The 15000-nt window shown below is 39.1% G+C and overlaps 1 protein-coding gene across 2 annotated transcripts in view; it reads left to right on the top strand.

Annotated features, from left to right (window-relative positions):
- Window positions 1–15000, top strand: part of MAN2A1 (mannosidase alpha class 2A member 1) — a 316852-nt gene that overhangs the window by 192217 nt on the left and 109635 nt on the right. For both annotated transcript variants that reach the window (XM_075601938.1, XM_075601947.1), the window contains exon 10: window positions 6663–6848. In XM_075601938.1, coding sequence (XP_075458053.1) covers window positions 6663–6848 — 186 coding nt within the window. The remainder of the gene's footprint in view (window positions 1–6662; window positions 6849–15000) is intronic.

Below are 15000 nucleotides of genomic sequence, written 5' to 3'. Positions count from 1 at the left end.
AAAAAAGCATACATAGAGCAACACTGTAATCAACTGGAACATAGTGAGGGGTAGCCACACAGGAATCGTGGCCTGAAAGGATCAGGTAATATAGGTGACTCAATGGAACTACCAAGGATATCTGTATAAAGGGATGCAAACCAAATATTAGGAAAAATATAAAAAATACGAAGATAAAAATGTAACTACAACAGATAAAGTACCTTTTATAACTCAGTACAATAAAATGGCCCCTCCAGTATGTAAAATATTTTTAAAACATTAGCCCATCTTGAAAAGAAAAATTGTGTTCTTTGCAATATCCTTCCCAACAGACCACAAATTCTCTTTAGAAGGCTGCCAATTTACAATCCAAAATAGCTTAGATCAAGATTTGTCATCCACACATTTATAGTCTTATTAGCATTAGTTACACTTAATTAGATTATTCCTATTGTATGTATATATCTTCCAGTGACCAGCTTCCATATGCTGTAGATAGCTGTCAAATGCATTGATTCAAAATAACAGACCATAGTGTGTGTGTGTGTGTGTGTGTGTGTGTGTGTGTGTGTGTGTGTGTGTGTGTGTGTGTGTGTGTGTGTGTGTATATATACTGTATATGTACCACATTAGAAGTGTTTTATCATGATCTGCAATATACTGTATATTTGTAGCATATTATGTACTCCTATTTTCAGTATTTCAATGGACTGAATGTAACGTCATTTTTCAAAGAGACACTTTGTTTGGTCTTTAAAAAATCATCATCCTGGATTACAAGGAGTTATAAAATGGACATATTTTAAAGGGGTCAATCCCCCCCTCTGCATTAATCCCTGAAGAAGCGGCATCCGTCACAAAACGCATAGGGTCAAAGGTCAGACCGGAAGTACTCACCTGGAGGTCTCATTACCCTCATTGCTTAACTGCTCAACAGTGTCGGAGAGAGGTCAAAATGGAGACGTGGCCAAAAGAGAACGACCGAGTAGCTATAGATGCAAAGCTGCAGCCTCCACTCAGTTTTGAACTCATGCGAAGTGACAGCAGTGCAGACCTCAGTAGCAGTCTGGGATCCATTTGAGATTTACTTGTCTGGTTTTTACTTCTTTCTTCTGAGTAGAATTCCAAATTTTCCGACTGAAGACAAGGAAATTGTTTTTTAATACTACATTTTATATTTATATTTTTCCTAATATTTGGTCTGCATCCCTTTTTGAAGATATCCTTGGTAGTTCCACCGGTTCACCTATATTAGCTGATCCTTTCAGGCCAGGATTCCTGAGTGGCTACCCTCCACTATTTTCCAGTTTATTACAGTGTTGCACTACACATACTTTTTTCTTCTATTTTCATGTCACAGTTTTCATCTGACCCCATCGATGCACAGCATTTTGAACGAAGGACCTGATTGCATAGCAGTTTGATTTTACTATTCTTTTGGCTTTTCAACCAGGGGTTTGGAGAACCTTTCACTGATGAATCTAAACATTAGCAGTTTTGGATAAGTCCTATTTTTCTAATATTCCTTTTTGTGTTTTAATATTTGATACCAAGTCCCTCCTCATTGCAGAGGGGAAACTCCATCAATCACCGGAAAGCGTTGTTGACAGGAGTAGTCCCCTTACCAAACCCAAGCCCACATTGGTGGAGGGCTTTTGTCAGCTTTTTACTCACCATATCTTAGTATTTGTATACCTGTTTTGTAGCTATAACCAGCTTCATAGTGCAAGGCCTGTAACAATTCATCCCCAACAGGTCTAAATTTGTGATTTTATGTAAAATTGCATTCGTTTTAACATTTTGAAAACCTTAAACCATTATATATATATATCATTTGTATGTTTTTTTGCAAGAATATCATCATTTCTAGGGTTGAACACTGTTGGTGTCAAATACTTCAATGTCTTCAGCACTGAAAGTTACACACACCCTCAGCACTGAAAGAGTCAAATTACAAATGCTAAGAAAATGTTAAAAAATAATAATTCAACATGGTATGTGAAACAAGGCTACTATAATAATTTTTGACAAGTTTTCTTCACTAGATATCTGTAAATTCAGATTATTTTTTTTAATGATTTTGTGAGATGAGGATAGGGGTTGTAGACACAGAATTCGACGAAGTGTACCATTTACTGTGGTATTTGTCAACTCCTAATGTTGCTTTACCATAGTTACTGTTTTTACTATGTCAACTATAATACAGTACTGTATGTGCTTTATTTCCTTGGAACTGCATTGAATCCCATGCCTAAGTGGGGTAAGAATGCTAAAGTAATTCCAAAGGTGATATTGTTTGAACTGCGTTATACACCCTATCTTAGAAAATATACAGCGATTATCGTTGAGAGCCCCTGTTAATAGCATATAAAATAGGAAACTAATGGAGAATTTCACCATAAATGTGCAAAATATACGGAACTGTGCCTTTTATATTTTCTTTGTCTCAGTAGAATGATGGTCTGCTAAAGCTTTTTAGCTGACTTAATATAACGGCATATACTGAATTATAGTGGCTTGTTTTCGGGTATCTTTGACAAATTAATTTGCATTCCAGACAGATTTATTCTAATATTATTTTCTCCTGATTTAATATGTAGACAATCTTTGCTGGAACATTACACTAAATGTTGGCTATTATTCTCTTTCCAAAAGAAGAACCTCCATTACATAGAAGGGTTCGGTTTGTTTTCTACTTACAGTAAACAGCCCAGGCCTTTGGCAAGTCACAAATCAATTATTTTGCATGAACCAAGATAAGTAGACATTATATAATAAAAACGATTCTATTTTTTTTAGCAAGGAAATAAAATATGAGCTGCTTGCAAAAAAAAAAAACTAAACAAATTAATGAATAACCCTTTTTAAAAAAACAAACGCTTTATTTTATTTGTGATCTAAATACTCTGTTAACACAGTTAGTGAAATACTTGCTTCTGTTTTCAGATTGAGTGCCCCTTCATATACAAATATATAAATGGTTTTAATACATTTCGTTTTCATTTTAAATGCACATAAAATATACTAGGAATGGAGAGAGAAGATCCGGTGCAACAGCAAACGGCCAATTTGACGTCAGTTCCGAGATTTGAACAAAAGTAGCTTTATTGATGTAGATACACACTTGTAAAACAGCAGGCTGCAGCACAGCCTCCTCCTCAACGCGTTACATGCTATGCTAGCGCTTCGTCTGGGAGTGAAGAGAGTGACTGCAAGCCCAACATTTAAAGTACAAAGCCCGCGAACATGGGCTTGATTAAAACTGATTCAGATGTGGACCTCGAGAGAGAACATGTATACCTTGGTGATCATGTATTTAACATATAATGACCCCCTATAGCTATGTATGGTTCAAGACCAACACTTATCTACAGTAGTGTTACACATACAAGGGACTAATAATCATGACCCTCTGAAATGATGTACAAAAATACAGAATGTATGTAATATTTGGGATATATGCAATCATAGGAAACATCTTAGATCCCAATCAATATTCAGTCCATTGGGTTGCAACGTATTGAGAGTAAAAATCCAGGGTGCGTCTCTTTGGTGGAGGGTTTTAACCCTATCTATACGGGGTGGAGATAGGGTTAAAACCCTCCACCAAAAAGAAGCACACTGGATTATTACTCTCAATACGTTGCAACCCAATGGACTGAATATTGATTGGGATCTAAGATGTTAACTATGATTGCATATATCCCAAATATTATATACATTCTGCATTTTTGTACATCATTTCAGAGGGTCATGATTATTGGTCCTTTTGCTCACCTCATCCCCCACCCCCTTACCCCCCTCCCCCCCCACTTCCTTCCCCCCCTGCCCCCTTCTTTGCCTCCGCCCCTTCCCCCCCCCCTCCCTCTCCCCAGGGTTTCGTGATTCATTATGAGTCTTGTGCAATATGGTACCATATCATTATTTGTGTACATCCAGTTAAAGACTATGTTTCATGTTCCCACTTAGAGTTGCACCATTTTATTATTTTATTTTATATGGTTTTCAGCATTGGGCACCATTTAGAGATCTTTTGTATAAAATGTATATCTTTTGGATTTAATATGTGTAATACTACTGTAGATAAGTTTTGGTCTTGAACCATACATAGCTATAGGGGGTCATTATATGTTAAATACATAATCACCGAGGTATACATGTTCTCTCTCGAGGTCCACATCTGAATCAGTTTTAATCAAGCCCATGTTCGCGGGCTTTGTACTTTAAATGTTGGGCTTGCAGTCACTCTCTTCACTCCCAGACGAAGCGCTAGCATTGCGTGAAACGCGTAGAGGAGGAGGCTGTGCTGCTGCTGTTTTAAAAGTGTGTGTCTACATCAATAAAGCTACTTTTGTTCAAATCTCGGAACTGACGTCAGATTAGCTGTTTGCTGTTGCACCGGATCTTCTTTCTCCATTCCTACATGCTTATCTTGCCGGATGCACGCTGCGGGGAGGGCCACTAAGGAGGTACACAACCCAGGACGAAAGAGCTGACAGGGGTAAGATTATCCTTCTTTACCCCTGAGCCCCGACCATTCTAGCGGTCTCCCGATGCTCTGTATGCCACCCTTCCAGCCATTTACACAATTTAGTGTTTGAATTATTTGGTGGGATGCCTGAGCGCATGACAGCAACACACCTCATAAAATATACTAGACAGTTTATTTACACATCTCTAGTTCGTTTGTGTTATGGCTCGCTACTCTAAGGCCGAGCTTATAGTGACGGCGACGCGACCGGTGACGTCACCCGTCGCCGCTAGCGAAAGTTGTAATTCGGTTTCTGGCGACGTTGCGGGCGACCAGGTCTTTGATTGGTTTAGAGGCTGTCACATGTGGAGACAGCCACTGAAAAATCAAATTTGACCGGCTTCAAAAATTTGCGTCGCTTCCGTCGCGTCGCGCTAACTATAAGCGCTTGCTACGGCGACAATGCATTTGTTTTTGAGCGGCATCACCGGCACTATAAGCGCAGCCTAATACAGCTTTTAAAAGAAATCTGTTACAATTTTGAACAAATTCTACAAATAATAAAACATTCAAAGTTTTTTGCAATTTTAACAAATTTAGAATTTGTAACCCCATTTCTTGCCATGCTTGGGTAAGGTGAGCAGCAATCTAATGATGGTATCACATTCAGCGCTCCTAATTGTTATGGGAATGATATTTATGTAACAATCCCAGAAGAGCAGGACTTTACTGCTCAATAACGATCTGACTGGAGAAGGTCTGAGGCAAAGCCTATTGTTGGCTAAATGTATATATATATATTTTTTAATTTGATTCCCCCATTACTAATCCTTCTTTGCGATTGCAGTGCTCCGTGCTCGCCCTTTCTTCCTTACCGCTGCAGCCCCTCACTGATTATCACTTGCCAGAGTGTTAAGCCAAGTCCTGGTTGCTCCACAGTCCTATTTGCCCTGCTGGCTTTACTGGCTCGCCGCCTAACTCGCCCGTCCCCCCTCTTCTCCCTTACCACTCACTGAACCTTTCATCTGACCACTCAGCTGACCTGGCTATGCCCCTTGTTCTCATTCAATCGGCCTGCCACTCCCGCTCACTCAATTAAACCGACATGCACCCCACCTCCTGCCCACTCATCTGACCCTGCCTCTCCCTCCTGCAACTCTTAACTGGCCTGTTCACCCGCTGAAACAAACTTTACCTCTGTTCCACATAGCGGACTGTTAAACGTGGAATGAGTGGAACAATGCTGCAACTCTGGAAACAAATTTTGTAAGGGGCCAAATCGGCAATAAGCATTTCAATAATGCATTCTCTTACTATCAAATATAATAGATAAACATAATAGATAAACATAATAAGCTATTTGTTGAATAACACATCTGTTACTGCGGATCCATAAATTGTGTTAAGCAGAATGTTTGCAATTTTGGTCTCAATGTCGTGCTTATTAAATTAATTTCTTAAATTGTTCAGAGATTTTGTGCACTGTGACAAATATAATATCTTAGAAAAAAATGTTCAATTGATCAAATCGCAATCATGGTTTTTGCTTTTTTTGGCATACTGCATAGTGTTTTTTTACCAAGCAAATTGGACTAGACTAATGCTATTTTGGAAAGGTTAATAGAATCAACTATGTCAACCACAGCACGGTTATAATAAAAAAAAAAACACATATCGTGTGCAGAATGAATGATCTGAAAATTTCCTTATCGAGAATAAGTTTCATATATGGGGAATATTATTAAATATTTGGTGTACCGTACTTCTGAAATATTTCCTATCATGTGTAATCAAAGGCCATATCTCAGAAGTTAAGAAATGTTGACACCCTAAACTGTAGGTGTACATTTTCTTAAGAACATTTATACAAATGAATGAATAACGTAAAAATTCAATTTAAGGAGCATTATGGAAGGAATGTAAATCTCAATGTTATCCACCTGTAAAATGCACAACCTTAAAATTAAAATGGATGGCTATTTTCCATCAGAAGATTACAGAGCACTTCAACAATGTAGTTTGTTTAGAGATTGGTTTAAGGTAGCAGGGGTATGGGTTATATATTTGTAAAGAAAGTACTGTCTCAATGATCTTGTTAGAACAACAAAAAACAATCCTTATGTGGTAACCTATGTGTTAAAAAAAAGTTTATTCCACAAAATAGTAAAAAAAAAATGTTGAGTTAAATTTGTCCTTTTTCAAATTGCAGAGCTGCTGAGATCCTTTATTCTTTGGCACTGGTACAGACTAAAAAATCAAGCAAATGGAAGACCTTTCCTTCAGTGGAGCATTATAAATTGTTGACTGAGGCTAGGAGGAATTTGGGTCTTTTCCAGCATCATGATGCCATCACTGGAACTTCCAAGGACTGGGTGGCCGTGGATTATGGCACAAGGTTGGTCCCCTCTATTTTTCTGAACATCAAACATTTGAATACATTTTTTATTAATTAATATGTAATTTACAATAAACCCTTTTGAGCTGGTGGCATTATAATAATTTAGAAACAGTTTTCTAACAAAACAGAAAAATCACGTGCAACCCACCAATAATTTTTTTTTTTTTTTTTTTTTTAACATTTTTATTAGGAAACAGACAAAAATTACAGGCTTATATCACATCACAGTATCTTAATACATTTTGGTTTTCTGGTTTTCGTGTTGAAGAATGGGGGGGGGGGAACGCCAAGTTTGGCGCGACCTCTGGGTCACCGGGTGACCAGGGGACTGAGAGGTCTGAAAAAGAGAGGGGGGGGGGTGGTAACCCACCATTTATTAACTATGCCTATTAATGCCAGGGGTAGTTGCCACCTACAAAGCAATGGAAAGGTTTACATTTGGGGGGGGGGGGTGGTGTGTGTGTGTGTGTGTGTGTGTGTGTGTGTATTGTAACCATACACCATTTTCTTTTCAGAATAAGTTGAATTTTTATGTAATGCTGATCCCATTTTCCTGTTTGGTCATGTGGCGTTGTACAAATTTTAATAAACATTTATTTCCATTTTGTAAATGGTTTTTACAAAAGAACATGGTTTCAAACTGTAGAAGTGGGGGAAAGGAATTCAAAATGGATGCGAACAGCATACTGCACTGACACACTTTATTCGAGCAAATACCCAGTATGTACCTGGCAGATACCTGGAATGCGCCGCTCCTCACCTCTGACAAGCCCCGTTGCGTTTGCCTTCCCAGCCTGGGTTCATGCCTGGCTGACGGTCGGCTGATCTGTTAAATGATAATGATTAGGATTTAATAGGCTGCAATGCTTCGCGTGTCTACCAGATGGCATAAATTCATGAATTGTAATGCAGTATATATATATATACTGTGCAGTATTGCAGCCAGAGGGAATAAAATGCTTCAATCCCTGCCTGGAAAATACCTCAATGCACTCGGGCAGAAAACAGTCACAAACCTCAATACACCCGGGTATACCCGAATTCGTGGGACTAGCCGAGCTCGAATAAAGTGTGTCGCCAGTGTAGGTGTGGATCCTATGAATAATCCAATACGTCCCATATAGGGATCAACCAATAGTAAGGAACAGTTCTTAAAGCCAACTCTTCAATCCAATAAATCCAGTAGGCAAGTATTGTGTGGTGCATGTTACCGTGTATCAGCGTGAGGTCAGTGTCCCCGGTATTCTCCAGTGTGGCTGCTCTGTCTACTTCCGTCACCCTGTAGTATGCAGGCTTCACTAGTAAGAACCACATTGGCTCAATGCTGCCCGGGGTCCAGATAAATGGGAAAAGGGAATGCAGCTGACCTTAACCATCTTTACGTGGAGTCCACGTCCATGGGACTCTCCTGCAAGGCTATGCCGTCAATCCCCGTAACTCTGAGATGGGCAGGCTGATCTGGTACACCACAAGGCTTGTCCGTCTTTGCGTAGTTTTTGCATCCACCGTTCTCCCGCAGGTCTGAATCATCCACTCCCGCAGCTCCGAAGTCAACAGACTTATTCCGGTGCACCACACTGACTACGATATAGCAAACAAAGTTACTGGCTAAACATCAGGGAAGTATACTGGCACCCCGACAATGAGGTGAAGGCTTCTGCTCCTTTGCGTGCTGTCAGTCCGAGGAAAAAGTAGCTGTAGAAAAAAAGGAATGAGCACAGCAGATATAGAAACTAGGTTGGCAGCAGGTAAAAAATATTATTTATTAGGCATAACAGCCAAAATCTAAAACAGCAGTAGAATCCTCTGACTCGTTTCCCGCCTCTGGGGCGCTTTATCAAAGAGTAATTCTTGTCTGGCAAACAACAGTATAAATAGTATCCTCCCCGTGGCCAGGTGTAACCCTCACTACCTCTAATTCACATGATCTGTGAAAATCAGGTGCAACTAGAAACTGGCCAAGGAAAATCCCCTAAACCACCGGAGGCAATCCTATTCATAAACATACATAGAAAATATAAACATACTGTAACATAATTAACCATTGCAACACTTGTCTCTCAATGGCCACAGATAAAGCAAGCCACAGCACAGCAGTCCATTGGAGGAAGAAACCTGATACCATAACTAAACTAGCATTAAAAAAAAAAAAACTTTTCAAAACGTATACTGTACAACACATAAAAGTACAGTGTGTATATATATATATACATATATATATATATGTATATATATATATATATATACCCAGAAACACCATACTAACTCATCATAAAAGTGCTAAAGATATACATCGAATACTGCAGTGCAGTGGTGTTGTATACAATACAAACACCACTGCTCTATACCATGCTGTGCAAATACAAAATATAATACTGTATATATTAAATTAAATAACAACCCAGTTCTAACAGAGTTGTCAAGAATCAATAAGAACCTAGGTTTAAACCAATTCCTATAAACATAACATGGACAACAGGAGGATACAACATGTCTAAACACTAGAGGACTTCTTATGGTGGAATACACAGTGTAGCAACAAGCTACTTAATTTATTATATAATTCTATATACATTTTCTTATTTAAGGGTAACAAAGGCATGATATTTATAATGATGTACTGTAGCTTGTTAGTTGGATCTAAATGTTGCTACACTGTGTATTCTACCATAAGAAGTCTTTTAGTGTTTGGCATGTTGTATCCTTCTGTTGTCCATATTTTATGTTTATAGAAATTGGGTTAAACCTAGGTTCTTATTGATTCTTGACAACTCAGTTATGACTGGGTTGTTATTTAATTTAATATATGCAGTATTTGATTTTTTTTATTTGCACAGCATGGTATAGTGCAGGTGTGTTTGTATTTTATTCAACACCATTGCACTGCATGTAGTATTCGATTTATAGCTTTAGCACTTTTATGGTGAGTTAGTATGGTTTTTCTGGGTTCATTAATATATATGTACTGTTCTTGTATGTGTTGTATACGTTTTGCTGAGTTTGCTTTTTAATGTTAGTTTAGTTATGGTATCATGCTTCTTTCTCCAATGGACTGCTGTGTTGTGGCTTGCTTTATCTGTGGCCACACATATTTTCTATAGCATTAAAGTTTAAATTTGTGATACACTAGGATTCTAAGTGCTTAATTGCTATAATGAGACAGCGGGGCCCATTGAGAGACAAGTGTTGCAATGGTTAATTATGTCATGTTTATATGTTTCTTTTCTAATGTATGTTTATAAATAGGTTTGCCTCCGGTGGTTTAGGGGATTCTCATTGGCCAGTTTTTCATCTGTGAAAATCAGGTGCAACTAGATCTGGTGAATTGGAGGCAGTGAGGGTTACACCTGTCCACCGGGAGGATACTGTTTATAGAGTTTTTTGCCAGACAAGAATCACTCTTTGATAAAGCGCCCAAGAGGCGGGAAACGTGTCAGAGGATTCTACTGCTGTTTTTAGATTTTGGCTGTTATGCTTAATAAATAATATTTTTACCTGCTGCCAACCTAGTTACTGTATCTGCAGTGCTCATTCCTTTTTTTTTTTTCTACATGGTTACAAACTGATTTGAATGCATTATTATTTTAATAATTTCATTTTAAGTGATTACATGACCTGTATAGTACATTCATTCGAGAAATGTCAGTATGAATGAGCGATTTTCCTTTTGTATAGTAAGTAACATGAACATGATTTATTTCCGTCCAACCAGCAACACCATGGGTAATAGACGCCACGTCTTGAGGTAGGACAGAAAGACGCTTACAGGGCACCTCCCCATTTACCTATGCAGTGTTTTATACGGTCTTGATGGAGCTCAGAATATGGAGAGTTCAGAGACGTATCTATTTAGCGGGTCAACCCATTACCTGCTTTATTGGTGGCAAGTAATTTAAAGGGAAAGATATAGGGGGAACCTTCTGAAATCAGACGGGTAAGGCTTGGAGGGGTGGGTATATATTATGTATACAACAGACAGAGAAGCCCAATGCTACATCCAACACGACAGAAAAACACAGTAAAATACTTATATATTCTCTTGAAAAAGGGTCATTTAGTTTAACCCTTTGGCCAAAGCGTTGTAAGCTTGCGAGTCACGACAAGGCAGACACCCGTTCGCAAGTCCTAACACTACCAGATAAAATACTAATATACATCTATTAGGATTACAATTCTCATTTACCTCTATTAGGAGGGAGAAAGACCACATTGGATCTATATCCAGCAGAATGAAAGGACCTACTAACTTGGGAAGTGGGGAGGGGTGGGCTTAAAACCCACAGATGTCAGCCCCCCACAATGCAGGTCCTGAAGCTTCTCAAGACATGGGATGTCAGACCCAAGAAGGCATCTGCAAAGACCAAATACAGGCATACCCCACATTAAAGTACGCAATGGGACCAGAGCATGTATGTAAAGCGAAAATGTACTTAAAGTGAAGCACTACCTTTTTCCATCTTATCGATGCATGTACTGTACTGCAATCATCATACGTGCATAACTGATGTAAATAACGCATGTGTAACAGGCTCTATAGTCTCCCCGCTTGCGCACAGCTTCGGTACAGGTAGGGAGCCGGTATTGCTGTTCAGGACGTGCTGAAAGGCGCATGCGTGAGCTGCTGTTTGCCTATTGAGCGAGATGTAGTTACTCGCGAGTGTACTTAAAGTGAGTGTCCTTAAACTGGGGTATGTCTGTATTTAACTTGTTCAGGAACTAAAAAGCTTCTTCCTAACAAATACAAGAAAATATTGTGCAATGCTTGCATAAAACAATTGGTAGTGAATGAATATCCCATCCAGATTCGGTTCTTTCTGGGATTGTTTCAATCCGCAATGCGGTACACAGTTGACCGTTTAAATCCATTACTTTACAGACATCGCCAAGGTCCTCAATGCAAAGAGAAGATCTAGGGGCAGCCTATGAACCTAGAGAATATCAGAAATGTTACTCTGCATCCTCACAGGAATATGACGGGGAAGCTTCAGTAGGGGTAAAATGGAATTTCCAGATAACTTTTCTGGTGTATTGAGAGGAGAGTGCTCAAGCTTCGCAGCAGACGGCATTGACTCTCTGGTAATATCAGTAAAGAAGGTAATGGAAATAGAAGCTGTAAAGGAGCCTTATAAGGAAGCAAAACCATATGTTCATGGGTTCACATTGGTCAAGAGTCTTCCAGGTGCATACAGAAATGAAGAAAGGGATTTGTGAGGAAGGGCAGCATCCAGACAAGAATCCATCCTTATTGAGATTTATCCAAATGTACCCATTTTATCCAAAGGATTCATATTAGACCTACCAGTATCCGGAACACCGGCTATTCCCTTAGATGATGGCTTAAGCTTCCGCGATCCAATGGATAAAAGTGCGGAATGTGTGTTGAAAAAAGTATTTGTGATGGAATGGGCAATACACAAGCCAAGTGTCGCATCAGCTGCTTTACCAGGTCACGAAGAGCATAGGTAACCGAGGAAGAAGGTGGTCTAACGTTAAATTGTCCGAGATTACATTATTACCTAATTATGTGATACATCTTTGGAGTTCACCCGCCTAACATCTTAATGCATGGCCCTTTCAACAGTGTCCCGCAGCGCATTATACCTCAAAGCTTTGATAGCAGATGTCGTTTTTAAGAACTAACTTTGCTCCATGCCAAAAGGAGTATGGAACCTTTGGAGGTAACACGGAAACCCAAAAACAAGAAACTGAAAGAAGTTTAATGGTGTTTAATGCTCACACCAAAGTAATAAGGAATGGGGAGAAAGAGAAAAAAATAATTCCTACTGGGTCCACTACTAGGTAAATGATACCAGTCAGAGGTTAATGGGACCACTGAATATCAAAAGTAGAAAATCTGGATGTTCCAGAGTACACTCCAAATGTGAGTGTGAAATCGCTGTTCCTATATAGATCTAGTGCTTCACACTGTTTATCAGGTAGAAGGTAGGTACATAGTATATTTAAAGTACTAATGTGGATCGAGATTAATAAGGGGGGGAAGTTGAATGATTTGCCTGGGCTGATCCCTGTCAGAATCCACAAAATAAGGGTGTGACCCTTAATAGGTTTCACTGATTAGTGATAGCAGACATATGTGCAATAGCTTGCTTTTTAGATATAGGGAAGTTTGCTCAATACTGGCTGCCTAAGGCAAATAACGTGCGGTTAATAACTGCATTTCCTTGCATAAATATTTTGGTGAGGAGATTGAATCTAATAGACATATTGAGTGCATATTGGCATTTTCCACTTTACTAAGCTCATGACATTATTTAGACTTTGGATCTCCAATTATTTAACAGATTTGAAGAAAGGGGTCTCCGGTGCTGAACCCTATTAATGTCAGCCCCGAGAACCCCCTGCTTCCAGAGATGCTTACCTCTGTAGTTGCACCGTTATCCCTGCAGGCAGAGAAAAAATGTTGAGATGAGTGGTAAATTGTGCTCACAAACGCATGTATGCTCTTTTCTTTTGAAAAAATGCTCAAATGTTCAGATTGCTGTTTAAAATGGTTATGATAAATGAATCCATATGAAAAACAATCCAATGGAGATATAAGACCTAATGATGTCCACCTGACAACCACAATAATTGACCCTTATGTATTTCTTCCCAAGAGATGAATAAATGCATAACAAACACTAGCTTGAGGTAAATATTACTGGTCTGTTGCCCATTACCTGCCAGTGATGATCCAGGACAAGCCAGTCACTCCAGGGCATGCAATCCTCGAGGATAGAAGCAAGAGATACAGTTGAAAACAGGAGCACAGCCGGAATCCAGAAAAACAAATATTCCAGGGCAACTCCAGATTTAAGATAAAAGATGTATTGCAAATCAGCTCACACCTCCATTGTGAGCTGATTTGCAATAAATCTTTTATCTTAATCTGGAGTTGCCTTGGGATATTTGTTTGTTTCTTTCTGGATTCTGGCTGTGCTCCTGTTTTCAACTATATCTAGAAAAACTTAATCTAATGGTGATTTAAAATGTCCCGCTTCACATGGGCCAATAGGAAGCTGTGATGTAATCCGGGGCAGCTTCCTATTGGCCCGCGTGACCTGGACCTTTAAACTCCGCAGAGATACCGGCAACCCATATGGAGAGACGTATCTCTGGTGCTGGAGGTCCCCAGAGCTAAATGAACAGGTTTCAAATCTGAAGACCACAGTCAATCAAATGTTCCCTTTCTGTGCCTGAGCAAAGATGTATTTGATTGATTGCACAATGCATATAGTTATATATTTACTATTAGAAATCATCTTGAATAAGAGAGCGCTTAGTGTCCGCCAAATGTTATCCCGTATCAGAGTATAGCCCCTGTGGGGGTCTTGTGAAACGTAAGTGTTTGAACAACACCAATATAAGTTGGCAGAGAATACGTTACAAAACGCAGCACAATTATGCTAAATGTATACATTTATTGAAGTAGATATTAAAAATTCACATTGTGGATACACAATCTTTGTCATACCTGAAAGACAATGTGTGCTCAGTGTTGGGAGGATTTAATGTGTTTACCTTTTTCTGACACTAATTACTCGGATTATGATTTTGCATAAGAAGCCACTGGAAGCTGACTTGAAAACTGCTGACTTAAGGGAAATGTATCGTATCTTAGAAACGGTACACAAGCATCAGGATTGTTGCTTTCTTATGCCATTCTCACTACAGCTCACAAATAGTTACACAGAATTTGGTACTTGTCGACTTGACTGAACATGCTGTAAAACAATGTATTCATGAATGCAGAAATAAACACAGCTTTTAACTTCTTTTGAGAAAAACCTTCTAAAGATTCTTTGAAACTCCTTTACATACAGATGCCACTCCCATTGCCTGTCCAATTAGTTTGGTAATTTAATGGTACCATACTTTTTTATATTCCATTTAAAATCTGCTGTGAACGATTTTATTTAGGTAAAATGTTGTGCATACCTTACAGCTACAGGGATTGCCTTCAATTTTAATCTTCTCTCTGCTGGAGGTCCGGCTCTATTCTAGCTGTCTGCCCGACCATCCCCTAGAAAACAAGTATATTTACCATCATGTGCTACGCCAATCGGGCCACTGGTGTGCCAGGGCCTGGAGCGTACTCGGTAAGTGATTAGAGCAGTATGAAGGTTAACATTTAAATCTCCTGGACAAT

Source organism: Ascaphus truei, chromosome 1 (genome assembly GCF_040206685.1).
Source record: "Ascaphus truei isolate aAscTru1 chromosome 1, aAscTru1.hap1, whole genome shotgun sequence".
NCBI classification, from domain to species: Eukaryota; Metazoa; Chordata; class Amphibia; order Anura; family Ascaphidae; genus Ascaphus; species Ascaphus truei.
This window is presented reverse-complemented; position numbering and strand designations above follow the sequence as displayed.